Here is a 19,226-nt window from a genome sequence, read left to right as displayed (position 1 = left end):
ATTACTACTTTATTATTACTTATTACTATAAAATAGTGTTGATGTTCTGTTGCCAGTGTTATTTTCACAAAAAATGTCCAGGAAACTCATCAACCCAGCTAACGTCTAGCATCTGGCGATGTGTTTTTTTTACTGTTAACAGAATCAGCCAATGCTCTCATCTCTTGGTGGATGTTTATTCAAGTGGGATTTATTTGCATCATATAAGTACATTCACTAATTTATGTAGTAAAATAATTCATAGAAAATCAAAGTTAATAAAAATAGATTTTTTTTTATGGTCACAGTGAATATAGTTGACCTATTGCGGAAGAATACGATGGCTTCAAAAGTGCTTCACAACTGAAAAGACGAGGTGATGGACATGTAATGCATGCACAGGACTCCGCATGCATTCAATACAGGCATCAGAGTGAGAAACCAACCTGGGATGGGAGGCTGCTGTTCAGGTCCCATCAACGCAATCTGTTCGGTCGAAAACCAGGCAGCCATGCACGATCCTAACCTTTAGTAAATGTCACTCAAGCCCCACGAGGAATTAAACTTACTGTACATATTTGACATGGAAGCTAGATAATCGAGCATTAATAGATACAGTATAATACTTTTTGTAACTTGCATCAAAAGTGAAAGTCTAATGCTTGCTAACCTTACATGTGGTCTCCTACGGTGCAGGTGTGTGTCTGAATGACGCCTGAACATATTGTACATTGCTCTCCATTCGTCATATTACATTGGTATGGTCGAACATGTATTAACTCTTTGAGTTGTCTGAATCAGTCGACTGTCTTGTTTCTCCTTTATCGGACTCATTAGACGCTAATTCCTCCACGGCTGTGTTTACGTCACCTCTGGGCTGCTGGGTGTTAGCAGACTGGCCCGCTGGTTGGATCCCGTTCACACACACCACAGTCCCCTCTGATTTGCTGAAACTGAACAGCTTCCCAGGACTGAATGTTCTGTTGGGGGACTGTGACCTCTCCTGGCCACTTGGGGGAACAGAAGATGATGTCGTCGAGCTCGGCACTCCAGCCGCCGCCGCCGCCGCTTGCTCTTTTTTCACCTCTGGCGACTTCAGGAACTTCAGAAATCCCGTGAGCTTCGCCTCGCCTCCTGTCGGAGACTGGGCCGGTGAGCGTGAGTTCCCAGAGGAAAACTTCCCCTGAAGGGGGATGATCTGCTTGAGCTTCATCACATTGTTGTTCCCCAGCAGAGAGCTGGGTCTCTTGGGCTTGTCCCCTGCCTTGCCCCCCGTGGCTTTGTCGTGGTGGTGCTGGTGCTGGGCGTCTGCCCTGTGGTCGCTCTCCTGGCGGGCCTCGGCCTGCAGCTCGGCCTGCCGCTGAAGCTCCTCCTCTTCACGCCGGCGTCTGAGCTGCTGTTGGAAGTGCTGCTGGGCCTGCTGCTCATGCTTCTAAACGGGGAGGCGTGTAAAAAATGAAGACACAGAAGAGGAGAGAGAAAGAGTCGCAGGCAGAAAGACAGTAACAGACAGTGAAACGGAGGAATGAAAGGAGAAGGCCACACATGTAATATGAGTCAGAGCTACTACAACTTTAGAGCTTACTCCCTTTTACTCTCCCTTTATCAGTTAGTGTCTTCACTGTTGAAGAGGTTGCCACCTACACAGCACCATCAAGACATGTGATACAACACTATACAGACAAACATAGGCAAACACGTACAGTATTTCTAATGGACAGTCAGAAGAAGCTGCATTAGTGTACATTTTTTTGGACAATGCACACCAGCAGACCCAGGAACACAAAGGGGTACGTATGTAGAAATACGATGTAAAGTGAGTGCAGCCAGCAGCAAGCTTTGGCCGAAGGTCTTTCAAGCTATGATACAACTATACCTTGAAAGCTTCCCTTCGTCGGTACTCTAGCTTGGCCATCTCTTCTGCTACCCAGCCAGGGATATCAGGGATGGCAACATGGATGATGTACTTTAGGAGGATTGCAAAGTGCTGTAAACCACCAAGACCACAAAGGGACAGGCTCAACGCACAGTTAACACCAGGGCACGATCACATTATTGTTCTTATTCAGTTTTTTTTACAGAACAAACACATTTCACACACATACCAAAAACTCTTGTGAGGTTTTGTATTCATTAATGAATCTGGAATCCCACCACAAAAAAAGATTTTGAAGGTGTTACCAAATCAGCAGGCCATGCACATTTAGACTTCTTTTGTAATAATGTAAAATGTGTGTTTGCGTCAAGGGCAAACCTGAATTTACAGTAATTTACAGGCGTACCTCCAGTAAGACGATGGAGATGATGGTCATCTCGGGACTCAACCAGGGGAACAGACGCTGTAGCTGCCCACACTGGCCAATCAGGTAACAGTTAACTATGATGGCTATCAAGCCCATGGCCTCCATTGCAGTCTGATGTTGAGAGAGAGAGACATTTACAGGCTACCAGATGCCCCGCATTGTGAACAAAAGCATTCTGGAGGGCTGTTCTGACATTTTTCCAGAACAAAAGACACTGACCTGCCATTGTCCGATCTTCTCCACCCGCTGTCCAAAGGGCCTCTGCAGGCCGGTACAGAGCTTCAGGGCATCGCTGCGGATCTCGATGATGTTGTTGATCAGAGCGCACATGGCCGCCAGGGGAAACGCAGAGGAGAAGAGCACCACGTAGCCAAACTGGATGAACATTTCCTGGTAGTCCTGGAGCGTGTCCTGTTGGGGTCAAACATATGCGTATTTTCATTTTTTTTTTAATGATGCAATAGGAAGTAATAAATAATGATGTCTTTAAAAAAGTCCCACCTCATACGTCTGCATACAGCTCTCAATCTCAGCCTGGGTCAGGGTGACGGTTTTGGGTTCTTCTGGTGGATCGATCCATGACTTCTTATGTTCTTTCCCCTCAGCGACGTTCCTTCTTCTCTGATAGTCAGCGTCTTCCTTTGGAAAGGACACAGCGGCATACTCCTTGGTCTACCATTCTTTCTCCAGTGACAACTTATACATCTTAAATTCTGCAGCGTTGGAATGGATAATTTCATTTTCATCTATCTATACTACCTGGATGAACGAAATCAATTCCCACAAATCCGTTAAAATATATGAGACAAGTTGAACTGTACTGGAAAGAGTAAGTATGAACTAAACATAATGAGAGATTTGTTTCTTTAAAAAGCAGCAGTTTTTGCAGTCAAAGAAACCCAAACCACAAAATTTAAAACAACATGCTGATAAATTGTGATTAAAAACAGATCACATACTTGAGTCAGGAGTTCACAATCACTGTCCTCATCACAGCTGTCAAAAATACTGGATGGATCCATCCCTTCCTCAACCAGTGTGGGACTGTCCTCGAGGAAGCTGCGATCCACCGGCTGAGCGTCCGACACCACGTCCTGGTAGTCGACCTTCTCGGTGAAGCTGACCTTACGCTGCTTCAGGTTGCCGTCGTTCATGTCCCACTCTTCTTCCGTCAGCCTGAATCCGGCTTTCAGATCTCCTCTCCTCCTTTGCTCCGAGTTCCCGTTGGCCGCGTGACTGACAGGTCTGGGACCCAGGAAGGAATAGGCCGTCATCGAGGCCTGGGCTTTGCCCAGAGCCAGGCGGCCGTACTTGAGTACGATGGTTTGGAGCAGCTCCCACAGCACCTTGGGCGTGAAAACACCCAGCTTGTTCTGCTCGTAGAGATAAGGCTGGAGTACCTCTTTGATGTTCTGTAGGAACTGGCGGAAGATCAGTAGAGTGGCTAGCATCTGCAAGGAGCAGAACCACATCTGTTAATGCGCCGAATGTACGAAGAGTAAACAAAATGCACAAATTCCAAAAGTACAGATGAAAGCACAGATGATGTACATTTTAAATCAGGCAACAGCCTTTTTAAAGTCACATAAAAGCTGCAAAATTCACAAGTGAGATATTTACTGACAGATATTTATATCTTAAAGCAAAATCTTATTTTATTTTTTTATTTTAACCGAAGACTTTATATCAGGTATCTCACCAAAACCCCTTTGACTTGGGAACAGACTAATTCTGCAGCACTCAATTGACCATTGACTTCACCTACATCCCCCTGACCAGTCTGGTCATTCATAGCTTAGCAACTGTAACTAGGGATGGAGGACTTGTTAAGCTGTAATCATTAACCAATGTAATAGCTGTTAAGGTCATGTGTCACGACGAGCATTATGAATAAAGTAATATTTGTCTGCATGTCTTGAATTAAGGCCTCACTATTTCATAATTACTGACAACTGTGTACCATTAGCATTGGAAACATGGAAAACAGGACAGGCAGTTGCAAGTTAAACATGGTCACTTTATGACCAGTATTCTCTCTTATCGTACAGTTACAGTTATTGTACCTCCTTTAGGCGCTCCATGTCCTTGAGGTAGAATCCGATGTAGAAAAGGCTAAGGTAAGAATTGATGAATTCAAACTGTAACACAAGCAGAAAACATTACAGGAATTCAAACACCCACTCAATCGAGATGAATTGTCTGTATTCTGTCACACACAAAGGGGGGCGATGCACGGCTTACAAAAACCATCTTGATGATGAGATTGTTCTCGTAGGCACTCTGAAGTCTGTAGTTCTCTGGGTGAAGAAATAAAGAGGAACGTTTGTCAGTGTGCAGCTGAATGACAGCAAAAAGGCCACTGGCCAAAAGGTTAAACATATTTAGAGGGTGCCTACCTAATAGTTACAATCATGGAGGAATATGTTGCACTTCAATTGATTTTCTTTGAAAGTAACTCCTTAATTATATATCAGAAGGATAATATTTTCACTATTGTGCACAGAGGGTTCATTTTTGTGTCTCTTACCCATGTCATTAAGCCAGTACGCAATCTTCTTATACACCTCATCACAGATGGTCACAGTGATGGCCAAAAGTATCTTCGGAATGAATCTCGTGATGCCAGGTAGCTCCTGAATCTCCATCACCACTTCCTGCATTAGATGAGAAGCACGATGCATATTTAATAGGTCCTATTCATTCAGATCTACTCCCACAGCTATTTTTAAACGGCTATTAAATGAATACCAACTGGCAAGAGGTATTTTTGAACAGGTTTTGTTTAACCTGCTTTTAAAAATGATATGATGATTCACTCTCACTCTCTCTCACACACACACACACACACACACTTTCAGACTAAACTCTAATTATGGATTTTAAGATTATCTTATAATAAACTGTAATGCTACTTTTTTCTGCTGTGTGTTATTATTGACGTTGAACTTCTGAATACATTAATACAATATCATCCGCATGCATCAACCCCAGACAGTGTAGATAAATGATTTTCTTTTCGTATCATTGAACATGATCGCTGTTCAACTTGTTATCCGTTCGAACCTGCAGTTCCAGGCAGAGAAGCATAGCGAGGAAGACAAAGCAGAGACAGAGGAGGCAGATGGGCAGGCTGACCAACCATCTGAACAGAGCTCTCTTCCAGGGCGGGTAGTAGAACTCCTCACAGCCTGTTATGGGACTGCAGCGCTTCACTCCCTGCAGAGAGCGACAAAACAAGGATGTTGCTTAGGAGACTGACTGCAGTCACTGTCACTGAAAAATAAAAAAAGGATTGGAAATGTTTGTGCAAAATGTGAACTGCTTGCCTGCCTTGTTGCATTTTAATTAGGCAAGGCTTAATTTTGAGTGAATTAATTTTTTAAATGACAGGTGCACAACAGAATTAAGAAATGTGATCGGACCCCATCGTAACACCATATTTTATGGGGCCGATGAAGCCGTGAGTAGAGTAGGAGTCTAGACCCTGGTAGTGGTGATGATGTGCTGAAGATCTGGGTGTGATGAGGAGGAGCGTCTGATGAGATCAACCTGGGCATTGAAGTTGATGACTGGGGAACTACAAATTAATCACCCCTTTTGCTGCCCAAAAAAGGTTACCGCCCAACGTGGGGCTCGAACCCACGACCCTGAGATTAAGAGTCTCATGCTCTACCGACTGAGCTAGCCGGGCCTGCCTAATGCACTCCACACGTGGTTTCAAAGGTCACCCCAATCCCCTCCCCCATAGCGCCCATTCATTCCATTACAGGGGTCAGGGGGAGCAGACTGCCCCCCTCTTCTGTGAAGGCATGCTGGATATGAAGAAGCACCTCTCTTGTAAACACAAGGGTTTCCTGGGATTGTGTGCTTTTCCAATCACTGTAGAGATGCACATGTGTTCGCTGATAAACCACTGAATCAGACCAGACTTTACCTGAGGATAGTGAATGAGCTATTTGTTTGGTACATTCCAATACAACAACATTCAGTACCAATCCTCACCCTGAACTGTGGCCTGGGCTCCTCCAAGGACTCGGCGGGGGTGTCCAGGGTGCCCCACCTGTAGGCCAGCTCCGCCTCCCGCCTCTTCCAGCGCTCCAGAAACAACGTCGCCCACACGACATTGAAGAGGGCGAAAACCACACAGCAGATATCCTGGCTGGTCTGTGAGCGAGCGTGAGAGAATCAAAAAGACACTTACATAACCTTTGAGAGTGTGATTATGCCGTGCACTTTTCAGCAGCAGACTTTTTTTTTGTGTGTGTGTGTAGGTTGTTGTGCTGCTTCAAGCGGTTTTACACCTCTGTTCTTGTCTTTGCAAAGCACGCAAAGGAAATAATCTAGAGAGCAACATAGAAAATCTCAGTTTTCCTGGCTTAAAATAAAAAGAATATAATATGATGACAAATCAGCATCAGTACACTTACACTGCGATGTAAATAATGAGTAATTTTCCATAATATTCCAATTGCTTGAAAAGACAAATCTTATTCTAATATAGGCTTCAGGTACCTGGTCAGCCTCCGCGAGTATCCAAAGCAGAAAGCCGATGACAGCGGGGTAAAGCATGGAGTTAGTGTAGAAACCCAGCCAGGCAAAATACATGCCGATCTTCACTCCAAAGTAGTCACAGATATCATCTACAACGCAGATGGAATGGTTAATACTCAGACTTGTATCATCATATCTCAAATAATTGACATCATCCTATTTAATAGCATGAATGAATGTGTCTGCTGTTATAGTGTCCTTGCCAAACACTTAATATTTCCCACCCAGGGGCTGCCTTTCACACACAGCCTGGACCCATGATGTCATCAGCTGGTTGAGGATCCTCTGCTCGTGGAGCGGAAACATTTGGTGGATCACCCCCCGGGCTTCCAGCTCTGGAACTGAAGAGGACGCGTTGTGAAGCTTTTCACATTTGACTCAGATTTAACTTAAAAATAAAACCCACAGCAAAAAAGTTCTGATCCCATTCAGATATGACAATAAACAACAACATAAAAAATGACTTCAATAATAAACGACAGCTTACTGATTGGTTGTCCCTCCAGGAAGTGGATGTTGTGGAGCACCTCCCCCTGTTTGGCTCGCAGATTGTCCAGCCAATACTTTATAATGCCCTGACGCTCCTGAAAACCATTACAGTTATGGAGAGAAAATGTTTTTTTATTTCTAAAATGTAACAGCAAAGACAAAAATAATCTTTAAGAAAATGTTTTATATCATTAATGACAACCATGACCCACAGTTTGGACCTCTAACCTGTGAGGTAAAAAAGCAGAGCTCGCTCTCTATGTTCTCATAGATGTTGTCTTCCTCGCAGGAAAAGCGTCGCATCCCGCCGCCAAACTGTGGTTTGACGGCCTTGTGCATGCCCATCTGCTCCGCTCCCCGCAGTAAGCTGAGGATGAGGAGAGAGGGGTAAATGAGCAGCAGGATTAAACTCGATGGAGCACTAACACTGTGACAGCAGCTGGACTGCAGATGTTTGATAGTTTAAGTGCGTTTAAGGCTACACACACGCAGGAAACTGCAACATGCACACACTCGGCATTAACAGGATGATAACTCCCGGTTTGGTTTCTACGCTCTGAACAGCTGCGCCTGGTCAAAGCCAAGGAGAGTTGAAGGAGCGACCGTGCGTTCTGCCAAAAATACCAGCATGTCCTACTGCATCCGTTCACATTTTGCAGTATGCATGCCAGCATGCTTTTCTGACCCACAGTCCTCTGCGCAATGGATATATGAGCAAGAGCGTCAAAGTTCAACCCAATTCAATGCATGCTGCATGCAACAGTACATACTTTGTAAGGATATATGCAGTATGTATTTAAAGCTAAAAGATAAAATATGTGATTTTGAGTATCATATAATTGGGTTCTCCACACACACTGGAGCTTTTTCATCTTTATTCAAGAGTGTGGTCTATCAATTTGAGAGCATGACTACCTGATTTCCCGATGAGATTTTGTAATGCTTTCCCTCAAAAACCCCGTCTTCGCACTCAAACGCCCCCTCCTCGTGCTTCTGCTCACACTGTTTGCACTCACATAGATTGTTGCTAGCACAGTTTTCCTGCTCCTCACACTCAAGCTGCTTCTGTGTGCTAATGAGACTTCTTCTCTCAGATCTCTTCTCTGCTCTTTTTTTGCACAATACCCCCTGTTAAAATTCCCTAAGCAACAGAATGCCAGGTGTAATTTTGACCAATGGATGTTGCTTTCATTCCTATACAACATATATCCGAGTACAAGGACACATTTTAAGCAGAGGCAGAGCAAACCCAAGCTTAGGCTATGTGAGTGCAACGTGAGCCTTTTGGACAGGGTTTTGTGAAATTAAAATTAATATTACTGCATACTGCATACTGCATACTACCAATATTGTTCTGATGCACCTGACAAATAAGGTCTATTATCTTGTCACTTATTTGGTTTTTCAGAGAAGATGATTGAATCAAATATTTAAATATTGATGAGACACATTTTTGATATTTCTTTGTGGGTGAAGTCATTATTATATTAATAAAAAAATAATCTTTCAAATAATCAATACAATGAATAATCCTGCCAAGAGTTAGGTGAAATGACTCTCAGCAAGATTAGGAATGAGCAACCGTTCCTTTAACTTGCCAGACATTTCAACAGTCTTGGAACATCCAGCACAAAATATAGTAATAAAATACAAATATGATCACATTCTGTATTGCTTTTATTCCTAAACATGTAGATATACATGCACATGTTTGCCCTTATTGACATACTACAATGACTCTGTATGTTTGGGTAATAAATGCAACTATCAATAGGTCATTTGGATGAAACATTGGAATAATATTGAAATTGCCATGCTGAACCAATATTCTAACCTCAGTCGTTAAATCGAGTCACTTGAATAGGTAAGGACTAGACAAATATCTCATCAACGTTAAAACAAAGATAGAAGCACAAGTGCCCACACATGCGCACACACACACACACACACACACACACACAGTCGGACTGTGAGTTTCAGAGTCTTACTTCTCGAATGTAGTCGTGATGAAGAAGGCGTGCGCCTGCGTGTGTTTGTGCTGTCGAACCTGAATGCTGACTTGTGGGATTCCAACACGAATCTGATTCAGGAGCCACAGCAGCGTGTGGTCATCTATTGTATCTGCAGGGAGAACATTTTCATAGTGCACATATGTGAGCAATCGAGATGCATATTCTGAAACAGCAGTTTCCTTGTTTCACGCATTTTAATTCCTCACATGTCTGCAGGAGTACAGCAGTTTCAACCATCTGTATACAGCATATTGTGTCTCAATTAAGATATTAAAGCAATTGAACTTTCCGTTGAAGCTGACGTGCCAAAGGTACTTTGACGCTGCTATTTAGGCTGCATGTACACTGTTTTAATGGACATCCTTAGATATGTGCACTAGACTAGCAATGAGGAAGACAAATCTGGTTGTTGAATGTGGGTGAAAATCTAACACGGAGTTCATGTTGTGGTTTCCACTACTTACACATTTACCACATTTACTCAGAAGGATCAATTATCCCTTTGTTTAGACAGATTGCATTGAAGTGTCGTGTTTCCACGCAACGTAATATACCGGATGTGTTTTGTACATTGTGAAGTCTATCTGTCCAACGAAGGCAAAGTTGAAATGCCTTTAATTCATATTTCTAGCAGCTTCCTTAGAAGATTCTGCAGACAGCCTGGTCTATAGAAACGGGTACGGCAAATGGATGAGATCTAATTGTCCCTGGAGAACATTTTAAGTCCTAGGCATGCGTCCGAGTGGCTGGCTGACCACCAAAGGCCTTTAATGAGGATGCACTGTTCCCTCCGCGGTGATTCATCAGAGGGCGAACGGGGAGGACGGACTGAGCTCGCCATACCTGGGAACGTCATCAGGATATCACAGTTTTCGGTGGGCACCATCTTCAGCCACGACTTGCGAGACATAATGTAGTGTCTGGCTTGCAGGAGGCGCTTCCCGAACAATTTATCTAAAAGGAAAAGAGCAAACAGCAGGAGATACTAAAGTTAAAAATTATTAGAGTTAATACACCATGAAGAGGGGGAGAGAGGGAAAGCAGGACAGACAGATGGTGGTGTTTTTCATCAGGATGATCAAGGACAGGTTAGTCATTAGTATCGTTTGGACGTGCATCCTATTTATTCTCCTGTCTTGGAGACTTCAAGAGAAATGACAAAAAATGCAGACATGTTAGCGTGGAGGCTGACTGTGCTGCGTTGGTCACATGACTTTAGGTAAATGCTGTAAACAAATAGATGGGGTGGTGTGTAAATAGCCGTGAAGGAATTTACTTTTAAAGTCCGTCTCTAAAACCATCGGACCAGGCAAAGCAGAAGGCCAACCCACAGTGCAATTCATCATTTTTACTGCTTCTTCTTTTTCTTTCACATTAATTCTGGCTCCATAAACTCGACTGACCAATCGCTTCATTGCTCAGTGGATCGCCCGGTGACAGAACGTGTCTGTGATCAGGATTCCTGCAGCGTAACCGTATTATTCCCTACTTTCAGCACGTCTCATCCTCTCATTAAGAGCCATCAGAGCTGCCGACGCTGTCATCTCTCTGTTGTGGTTTTATGTTTCTGTCCAACATGCCAACTCGGTCATGGGGGCAGACTCTCGACGTAACAATGCAACGGGATCATGTTCCTGTGTTATGACAGTACTTTATCTGGAGGTATTTTTAGAAACATAAATGAGATGTCTGTGGCATAAATCACTGAGTGTTTGACTGTGTGTGTGCGTGTGTCATACTGACGCAATCCATGCCAAGAAACTGGTACTGAACGCTTTTCTTTTTCTTGTTCTTGCATTTGCTGTATGGTTCTGAAAAATTCAAAGTGATTGTGTCTCTAACTGTCACTGACATTAATGCCACAAGACATGACATAGATCATACCATCATACCAGGTATGATACATTGATTTAAAGGTGCCATATTATACTGTTTTTCCTCAATTCCACACAGCTGCCAGAGGTCCAACAACACTGTATTCGATATGCATTGCCCCAAACCCATCCGTGGTCCTGAATTTCAGCTGTCTAAAAGTTGCTCAAATGAGCTCTGCTGAGAACAGGCTGTTTCTGTGTCTGCACCTTTAAATGCTAATGAGCTCCATCTGTCATCGCCTACTTGGAGAGAGACAGAAACGATGCCGCTTACGCTAGCGGCAGCATGCGCCAATGTTTACATGGATGTATCGCTATGGCTCGCCTATGTGGCTCAGGTGAAGTTGCTGGGTCCTGTATGGTTCGGAGCAGATCCTTTTTACGAGGGTCAGTGTCGAGGCAAAGCCAGATTTGTACTGACCCTCGTTACTGAAGCAGTCCATTGTGAAGTGGTTAGCACACACATAGAAGCTAACACGACCCGTAGCCGCCACATTGTCATTAAAAATTAAACACAACCACTGTCTCTTCTGTTCTTCTGTAGCTGGGACAGAATATAAGCACTTATGTTGATTTGTACAACCAACAACAGAGCAATTTTCGTGTCTAGCTGTGAGCGACGACATTGTGAAACACTGCTATCTCACTGCTCTCTCACCGCAGGAGACACCGAACTTCACCTCAGTGATGAACGCCCCCCTCTCGGATATCTCCTATCATCACGCAGAGGAGTTCGGCCTATGCAAATGACTCCCTTTGTTATGTAATGACAGCCTGTAGGAACGCCGTTGTACCAGTGGTTGGGCTGCAGAGACCATCCAGGAGTCGCTTGTTTTCCTCATTCTGAGAGTTGGTAGGCTCAGGGAGGACCAATTTATAGGTGTAGGAACTAGAGAAAACCTGTTTTTCATAATATGGGACCTTTAATGTCAACACGTAGCAGAGCAAGTGTAGACTAAAGACCTGGAGTGTTCTGTCTACTAGACATGAGATACCATTTTTGAAGCTTTCTAACATGGGCGAGGCAACAAACTATTGCTTATCATCCACCATTTTGATTGATTGATGGATTTTTTAAATATCATTAACTGTGGTTCTTTATGTAATGCTACAAAGCCATTTCTGAGTCAGACCTCTTCCAGAATTACTCCCAAAATGCAGTTCAGCATGGAGAACATCATCTATAAAGCTTGACATATCATGCATAATTAAGAGATAGATAATGAAAGATATCGATGTTTTAATGTATGTTGAGACATACAAGATAATAGATAATAAATGAACTTCATCAAATCATCAATATTATGAGTGTATTGTCAAACCTTTAGCTCATATCACACTTTTTAATAAAATGTCTATGAACTGAACAAACAATCCACCCAGAAGTTCAACCAACCAAAAGCCAACTGGTTCATTCGGTGTAACAAGAAGAAATATCAGCAGTGAGGCAACGTAAAAAAAAGAAAATTAATGCACTAATGCATCCAAAAAAACTTTCCCAGCATGCAACGGACTAAAAGCAGGCAGGCAGCCTGGATATGGGTGTGGCATTATCAGACACATCAGGACATCTGCAGGTGGCTACACTGTCCAGTTCACCTCACGGGCATCTCGGGGAATATACTGGTGTATGAACAGAGAGGGCTATCTGTCATACCCTGACAGGACACACTGATGTGTTCATCAGCAAAATCATCATTAATACGCTAGCTCAGTGAAACCACAATTGCAAAGCCCAGATCACGCTTATACCATTGACACATGTAAAAGTGTTATTATTATCAGATTTTGTAAGCCTATAACACCTGTCCAAATAAACATGCATGGCGGAGAATTTCTCCAAAGGTCAACATTGGTTGGCTTTAAGTCAAGATATGAATAAAAGCCGTGACTGGGGTGACGTTGATGAGGCTCAGATTGCAAAGGTTGCGGACATCAAACACAACCTTTCAGGATGGCCGGACATGGAGAAAAGGGCCCTGGTTAGTGACATAAATCCCTGCTGAACCTAACAAAGAAATATAAAATGTCACTGCTTCTTATTAATCTTCATAATGAAATTCTAGAAATAACCATAGAGAGCAGTCATTTGCTTACTCATCAGCAGAATAACCTCTACTGTAAAAGTCTTTCAACACCTGAGTCCAATCGGACAGTGAACACAATCTTTACTCTTCTCAGTGCAGTGTGTTGACATGCACGTCCGCTATATATACTGTATGACTCCTGCATTCACCTGTGGACCACCATAGCAGGACTTTTCGTGGGCCTGTCTCAATCGGAATGCGCACTAGCGGAAAAAGAAAGACGGGCCGACATAAAAACCCAATCACAGGCGAGTGACCGCTGTAGTCATTCAGTGAAGTCTATCAATGACTGCACCATATTGCTCATACACAGTAGCCTCTATTATCCCCATCTTTTTCTTTTTTTATTTATACCCGCAGATGAACACAAATACACATCTTCCTCAGATCTCCACTGCAAGCTCACAGGACAAACACCATGCAGCATTTTTTTTTATTTTTATATATATATATTTTTAACCGTTTTTCTGTGACACTCACCGAGCACCCCGGATGGTGTTAAGGACGTACGCTGCTGCTGCTGGTTGCTGGTCCTGTCCTGCTGCTCGCTTGCCAGTGGCACCGTCCTCTCCATCCTCTCCGCTGCTGCCCCGTCGCTGTCGTCGATGTCTGCTGCGCTGCTACTGTTTACAGCAGCGTGGCTACCAGCTGCTGCGGAGCCCGCCGCCGCCGCCGCATGCATGGTGGTGCACAAACACTCCCAGGTGGCGAAGAGGACTGCTTTTAATGCATGTCCGTTGCATGCAAAGGGAACCCCTAGTGTATCTGATAGAAGAGAAGGTGGTGGTGGTGGAGGAGGAGGAACATGATCATGTCATCTTCACGCGCACCAGTCGTGACGTCAGAGCCGGAGGGGGGGACACCGGGCAAGCTACAGGTCTGTAAGCAATGACATGTGTCCGAGCTATGCAGAACTGCAGGTGGTTCAGGCCTTCGATCATTTCGATTGGGATACGTCCGCCACGACTACATGTCCCACAATGCCTTCACATATTTAGACGCACCATCCGTAGTCGTCGAAAAATCTGACGTTAACCTGGTTTGGCAGTGTTTGTCCTGTCATATGAACAGGCCTACACGTGACATGGCAGGGCCCTGTATGTGTTAAATTTATCCATGCCACTAAAACAAATATATTTAATACATTTGAGAATGGATCAACTAATTGTTTCCCCCAATTAAATAATCAAAGTTACCAACTTGTTCTTAATAGGCTATAACCCCCATACAACCACAATGTGTTGTTTTTACACTTCATGTGTGTAAATAAACTAAATATGACGTGTTTATTAGTTAGATAAAAAGCACAATACCTTCATATCTATTGTTCTATGGAACTAATATGAAGCTAAAGCGAGATGTTAGTTAGCTTAGCTTGTTTTAGCGTAAACACTGGAAACAGGATGGATTAGCTTGTGTTAGCTTGTAAAAGCTAATAAAAAAGACAACAGGAAGTTGGCCAAAAATGATTTGCCACATTGCCCACCTTATCTATTTTTTCTAAAGTAAGGTTTAGGCAAATTTGTTTTTACAGCAGAGCCATGCTAACTGCAAGCTGTTTCTCTCCGTTTCCAGCTTTTGTGCTAAGCTAAGCTAACCAGCTGCTGGTCGTGGAGATAGTTGATGTACAGAAATATTCAGCATATATATTTTATATATAACATATTCATATATTATATATTTCCCAAAATGTAAAATCAGTAAATACCAGCAAAGCTAGCAGAATAGGCTACTACTTCAGCAATCCATATTTATGATAGATTTATGTGAATATTCTGAAGGCCTACGGACCATATGAGTAAGTAAATAACTGTCAACAAACCCTGTAACCATGCTCCGTCAGCCAGCCCTTCTCCACAACGGATTCTGAAACACACTTTGAAAGGTAAACAGCTAGGAGAGTTTAATGAGCGTGTAATTATAATACCATATGGTGCTGTGTTTAAATGTGCATGTCTCATTTTCCCAGCAACAACATGAATAAAAAACTCTTGTGTGGACAGGTTTTCCCCAACAGGGTCAGAGAAAGAGGCTAATTTGATTTCTTGGGATCAATTATGTATTCACAGCCTCTGTTGGGGCCGTCACCCAGAGGCACGTCCGCCTGCCTGTCACAGTTGTCCCACTGTCATGTCAGGCCACGGACAAGTTCTCCCTCAGCGTCGGAGAAAGGGTTTCACTGCTTCGGGCCCAGCGAGCACTGAAGACGGGCAGAAGACAGTGACTGTGGACTGGATTTACATTTAGACCAGGGTCACATTCCACATCAGATAATGATTATCCAACAAATCTATATAATATTTAAGGTCATATCAACTTCAGGTTTTGTATATTTTTCAATACCTTTAAACCTGTTAAAAGAAATAGAACCTGAAGGACACTCAATTAAATATGCACAACATACATTTCCCACCAATTCAAGTATGGCAGTACACTGCTATGGACAGTAGATGGAGGCAGTAGGCAGGTTAATGCTTCAAGCCACCAGGGAAGGGTCAGGCTGCTGCCACACTGTTCAAATGTTAACTAAGTTATTATAACCCAAACACTGGCATTTAGACACCATTCTGTCTATTCTGACATGAGATGTCTCCCCCTCTTGGCCAAGATGCCACAACATCACAAATCTCAGTCTCAGATGGCTTGACGACATTTGGCAAATAAGCAAAAATTCACCCAAACAATCCTCTAATAGGAAAAAAAGAGAAGTTATCAGAGGTTAACAAAGGTTTAAGGTTAAAGTGCAATGTTCTGACTTCCCAAAAAGCATATTTAAAATGAGCTTGGGATGTTCCAATATTGTTTTACTGAATACAAATAGAAGACTGATAACCTCCAAACAATTTTTAACCACCAGGAAACAGAATACGTCTTGCTCTTATGCAAAATTGTGTTATTTTTTCCTCATGACCAAAAATGTATTATGACAGGGTCAGAGAGTGGACATCCTGCTGAGTCGGGTTTCTTCCATCACCTCACGTCTCTCAACACATGAGTGATGAGGGACTGAAACAAATAACTGCAGTGGCTTCAGCACTTTTCTGCTCATTCCTAAAGCAGACTAGATGATCCGTAATCTGCTCAATATCCCCGCCTGTGTTGTAGCACGAGTAAAGCTTTCACTATGTGATGGATAATCAATGACAGATAAACAGGACACTGTTGCAGGTGGTCCTGGCTTACAGCAGCTCAGCGCACGACATCTACGATGTTTACAACAAATCACAGATGGGAAAAGTGTCATTTGTTGCTCAGGAAGACCTTTTGTTTCCACTTTGGTTAGTTTTACTTTGGTACACAGACCAATCATACAGTATATTATGAGATAACAACATAATATAGCATTTTAATACTTTTCTAACACATGTTGGTGTAAAATCGTTTTTCAGCTTTTTTTTATTGCATGTCTTACATTAACATTACAGTTTGTTTCAGTGTAATATATTTTTGTTCCATTTGATTTTTCATCCGGCAAAATTAAGGATTTGTCAGCTGTACTGTGTTTAATGCCAATTAGCAAAAGTTAGCATCCTGAAATGCTAAACTAGGATAGTGAATATACTATATATAGTTAACATTACCCTATATAAACATAAGCATGTTAGCGTAGCGATTGTTAGTGTGTTAGCAAGCTGATATTTTGAAGCTGCGCCATGCCTACAGAGCTGCTACCAGCTGTAGACAGACTAGTCTTCTTCACATTATATACAACTGTTTTGTTTTTATTTTTAAAACATCTATTTACAGACCCAAAATGAAAAGTGTACTGATCGAAGCTACCAATTATAATATCAGTTTTCTCAACAACATATTCTTTAGCTAGCAGCCGACATTAGCAACGCACGTGATTTTAAGCTCAGTGATTGGATGTTTCTTGCAAAAAAGCCCATTTAGAGTTGTTGTTGTTAATTTCTAACCTTCTACTTTTATCAGTGAACCAGATATTTTCATAACACAGCTGCTAATATCTTGTACTGATGTTGACATCACATGCAGGATTTGCCCATAAAACTGAGGCTGCGTTGAACACGAGTTCCAAGAAGTCACACACACATTCTCTCTAAGCAATAAAACAGAGTCATGTTTTCCTTCAATTGCTCTGTAGCAAGAGGTCAAGGTGGAAGTCAGGGTTTTGGCGAAGGACTCCAACACAAAAGGACATAAGTGGTGGGGTACATTTTCCCTTCCAGCTGTTTCCAGTTCTTAGCCCCCCCCCCCCTCCCAACACTACAGCATCTGCAATCTGCACTACAGAAAGGCTCTTTGCCCCCTGATGTCTTTACCAGTCTGGGCGGCCATGGGACCGAGGAAGGCCAGGCAGATAGGAAATGCAATTAGAAGTCACAGTAAAGAGGGAACATTAGCAGCAACAGACAAAAGAGTTCACAGTGCTGCACCCCCAGGTGAGGAAGGAGGTCGTAATCGTAAGCACCCGTTCCTTTTCCTGCATCAGGAGGGGGGGCGAGGTGGCTGGGCAGGCTGCGGCACAATGAGAACTCACTAGGAGTTAAGTAGATTTATAGGGTGAAAGTTTTCACATACTAGACTTACATAAAACGTTGGAATAAAATCCACTTTGTGTTCAGGTCATAACCGTCACATTTTAGTTTCAGATACAATTATATTAGCAAAAATGTCTTATTTACCACTACATGCTTATTTACATTAATTTCTCCTTTTGTAGGTTGGTATTATTGTTTTATTTTTTTAATGCCTCTTTTGTTTTACTGAACCTATTATGTGATTTGTTTTGTACAACAAGGAACTGGAGTAAACGCATTAGTAGCAGAGTTACAGTTGTGTTATAAAACGCATTGTTACATTTCCGTTTAAAGATAATAAACTCCAGGGGGTTGTTGAAAACTAAAAACCAGCTGGGAAAATTTCAGGTTGGAAAGTACATACGGTAATATCCTCCTTCCTGTGACATTAATTGTTGCTTTAACCCTGTTAAAGTCAGACAAATGACAAAGTTCAGACAATTCTGTACTAGTAATCATTGCCAGTTGAAACAGTCATGATAAAACAATGGTTTGACTGCGTCATTTGTGTACGGGGAATAAAGGAATGACATGAGTCGACAGGAAAATGCACTGGGATGACAGGAAATGCGTTTGCATACACCGGCATCATCATGAGGATTTAGCAGTAACGTGGTTTGAACATGTCCTGTGTCTCAGTCAGTCTAATAAAGCAACAGCTAGAAGCATTCAACTAGTTGACCTTTTAATATCCTCACGGTGACCCTTGCAGTAAGCTGCACATCCCAAATGTGGAAAAACACTTGATGTTAAACAAAGGATATCCTTTAGACGGGGGAAGAGCTCTCCCTTCGCTCAAGCCTAAGTGCTGTATTTATGAAGCGGCGCCAAACACTCTTGGTTCTTGAATAAAAAGAACATTCCCATCCTTCGACAGTGCAACGAAGAGGATGTTTGTCGCCTTCATGATTCTTTGTTTACCTGCTCCATGGTAATGGCCCAACTTAAAATTAAAGTCATTTTATGATCCATGTCAGTGGGCTTAACAGAAAGTGCCATTCATGTCACAAATGTTCAAACATGGGGTATTTATTTCAACACACTAACAAACAATCCTGTTTATATTTTCTATAGTCATTTCCATCTCTTTGTTTCATGAACCAAGATGAAAGATAAAAGCTGTCTGCTGCGATGGGAAAGGTCAGGAAAGGTCGTCTTTGCCCCATGATGTGTTCTTTATAAAAGATATATTAGGATTTTATTTAGGCAATGGATATCCGTGTTCTCTACAGTTAAGTGATGGCACATTGTTTTTAAGGACAGTGTGTATACAAGAGTGTTTCCAAAAGGTCCTGACATCTTACTCAGCCGGCCCGCCGACAGGTTGGCAGGTAAACATAAACACACGCTGAAGAGATTAAATTGCGTTTCTAGGAGGGGTTGTGGAGTG

General features: G+C 42.6%; 1 protein-coding gene across 1 annotated transcript; it reads right to left on the bottom strand.

The window, feature by feature from the left end:
- Positions 1-173: 173 nt before the first annotated feature.
- Positions 174-14,060, bottom strand: ano8a (anoctamin 8a). Its single transcript, XM_084007236.1, has 18 exons — positions 13,776-14,060; positions 10,178-10,288; positions 9,311-9,443; positions 7,551-7,689; positions 7,321-7,417; positions 7,058-7,174; positions 6,795-6,922; positions 6,285-6,446; positions 5,346-5,498; positions 4,810-4,936; positions 4,524-4,579; positions 4,346-4,420; positions 3,242-3,733; positions 2,784-2,921; positions 2,502-2,693; positions 2,262-2,393; positions 1,856-1,966; positions 174-1,411 (listed from the first exon to the last, which is right to left on the bottom strand). The coding sequence occupies exons 1-18, from the start codon at positions 13,975-13,977 to the stop codon at positions 755-757; spliced, it is 3,222 nt and encodes a 1,073-aa protein (XP_083863362.1). The 5' UTR covers positions 13,978-14,060; the 3' UTR covers positions 174-754.
- Positions 14,061-19,226: the final 5,166 nt, after the last annotated feature.

The sequence above is a fragment of the Eutrigla gurnardus genome (genome assembly GCF_963514095.1).
Source record: "Eutrigla gurnardus genome assembly, chromosome: 4".
Lineage (NCBI taxonomy): Eukaryota > Metazoa > Chordata > Actinopteri > Perciformes > Triglidae > Eutrigla > Eutrigla gurnardus.
This window is presented reverse-complemented; position numbering and strand designations above follow the sequence as displayed.

Bases quoted from the DNA above. Each gene is read 5' to 3' on its own strand.
- ano8a (XM_084007236.1), bottom strand. From the start codon at position 13,977: ATGCATGCGGCGGCGGCGGCGGGCTCCGCAGCAGCTGGTAGCCACGCT. The intron at 6,447-6,794 runs GTACCTGAAGCC...GCTCGCTCACAG, and splicing joins TACTCGCGGAGGCTGACCAG to ACCAGCCAGGATATCTGCTG. The intron at 4,937-5,345 runs GTTCGAACGGAT...CATCTAATGCAG, and splicing joins TTCTCTGCCTGGAACTGCAG to GAAGTGGTGATGGAGATTCA.